This window comes from Etheostoma cragini, chromosome 23 (assembly GCF_013103735.1).
Source record: "Etheostoma cragini isolate CJK2018 chromosome 23, CSU_Ecrag_1.0, whole genome shotgun sequence".
Taxonomy (NCBI): Eukaryota; Metazoa; Chordata; class Actinopteri; order Perciformes; family Percidae; genus Etheostoma; species Etheostoma cragini.
Genome location: NC_048429.1, coordinates 403486 through 405062, shown reverse-complemented (window position 1 = coordinate 405062; position 1577 = coordinate 403486). Strand labels below are relative to the sequence as shown.

The window sequence follows — 1577 nt, the reverse complement described above, 5'->3', positions numbered from 1 at the left end:
ATGACCGTGGTGCCCGGGGAGAACCTGGATGAGACTGTGGCTCTGGCCGGGCTGTCCGCGCAGGATGTGTACGCGCCGGAGACCCAGGACCACCAGGAGTGCTGCGAGCGCGTGGTCATCAACATCTCCGGGCTGCGCTTCGAGACGCAGCTCAAGACGCTCGCGCAGTTCCCCGCCACGCTGCTGGGGAACCCGCACAAGCGGATGCGCTTCTTTGACCCGCTGCGCAACGAGTACTTCTTCGACCGGAACCGGCCGAGCTTCGACGCCATCCTCTACTACTACCAGTCCGGGGGGCGCCTGCGCAGACCCGTCAACGTGCCCGTGGACATCTTCATGGAGGAGATCAAATTCTACGAGCTGGGTGAGGCTGCGATCGAGAACTTCAAAGAGGACGAGGGGTTCATTAAGGAGGAGGAGCGCGCGCTGCCGGAGAGCGAGTTCCAGCGGCAGGTCTGGCTCCTGTTCGAGTACCCGGAGAGCTCGGGGCCCGCGCGGGGCATCGCCATCGTCTCCGTGCTCGTCATCCTCATCTCCATCGTGATCTTCTGCCTGGAGACCTTGCCCGAGTTCCGCGAGGACGCCAGGACGTCGGACGAGCCGCTCGTCGGGAACGGAACCGCGCGCGCCAGGACGCAAGCGAACCCCTTCACGGACCCGTTCTTCATCGTGGAGACCCTGTGCATCATCTGGTTCTCCTTCGAGCTGCTGGTGCGCTTCCTCGCGTGCCCGAGCAAAGCGGCGTTCTTCAAGAACATCATGAACACCATCGACATCGTGGCCATCATGCCGTACTTCATCACGCTCGGGCTGGAGCTCGCGGAGCACCAGGGCAACGGGCAGCAGGCCATGTCGCTCGCCATCCTGCGCGTCATCCGCCTCGTGCGCGTCTTCCGCATCTTCAAGCTGTCCCGCCACTCCAAGGGGCTGCAGATCCTGGGCCAGACTCTCAAAGCCAGCATGCGCGAGCTCGGCCTGCTCATCTTCTTCCTCTTCATCGGAGTCATCCTGTTCTCCAGCGCGGTGTACTTCGCGGAGACGGACGACCCGGACTCGGGCTTCAGCAGCATCCCGGACGCCTTCTGGTGGGCCGTGGTTTCCATGACAACCGTGGGTTACGGGGACATGTGTCCCGTGACCATCGGGGGGAAGATCGTGGGCTCGCTGTGCGCCATCGCCGGCGTGCTCACCATCGCGCTCCCGGTGCCCGTCATCGTGTCCAACTTCAACTACTTCTACCACCGCGAGACGGAGCACGAGGAGCAGTTCCAGTACACGCACGTGACCTGCGGACAGCAGCAGCCGCAGGTGCACTTCGGGGAGTTCAACCGGAGCGACAACAAGCCGTCTCTGTGCAAGTCGGACTTCCAGGACAGCGACCCGGACCCGGACCCGGACCCGGACGCGGACTCCATCAAATACACCAACTGCAGCCCGCGCAAAACCTACACCGGGAAGCTCACCGACGTGTGAGTGGGACAGTGTGTGTGTGTGTGTGTGTGGGGGGGGAGATTACATTTGAACAAACACTTCCCTTTGCAGGTGATGTGTGTCCAAATATAGAAGAGGTAGATCTG

The 1577-nt window shown here is 62.6% G+C and overlaps 1 protein-coding gene and 1 long non-coding RNA gene across 2 annotated transcripts in view; one reads left to right on the top strand and one right to left on the bottom strand.

Annotated features, from left to right (window-relative positions):
- On the top strand, positions 1-1485 carry LOC117938489 (shaker-related potassium channel tsha2). The gene has a single exon (XM_034863131.1). The coding sequence runs from the start codon at positions 1-3 to the stop codon at positions 1471-1473; it is 1473 nt and encodes a 490-aa protein (XP_034719022.1). The 3' UTR covers positions 1474-1485.
- LOC117938512 overlaps positions 1-1577 on the bottom strand; it is a 12752-nt gene that overhangs the window by 9379 nt on the left and 1796 nt on the right. The window lies entirely within an intron of this gene.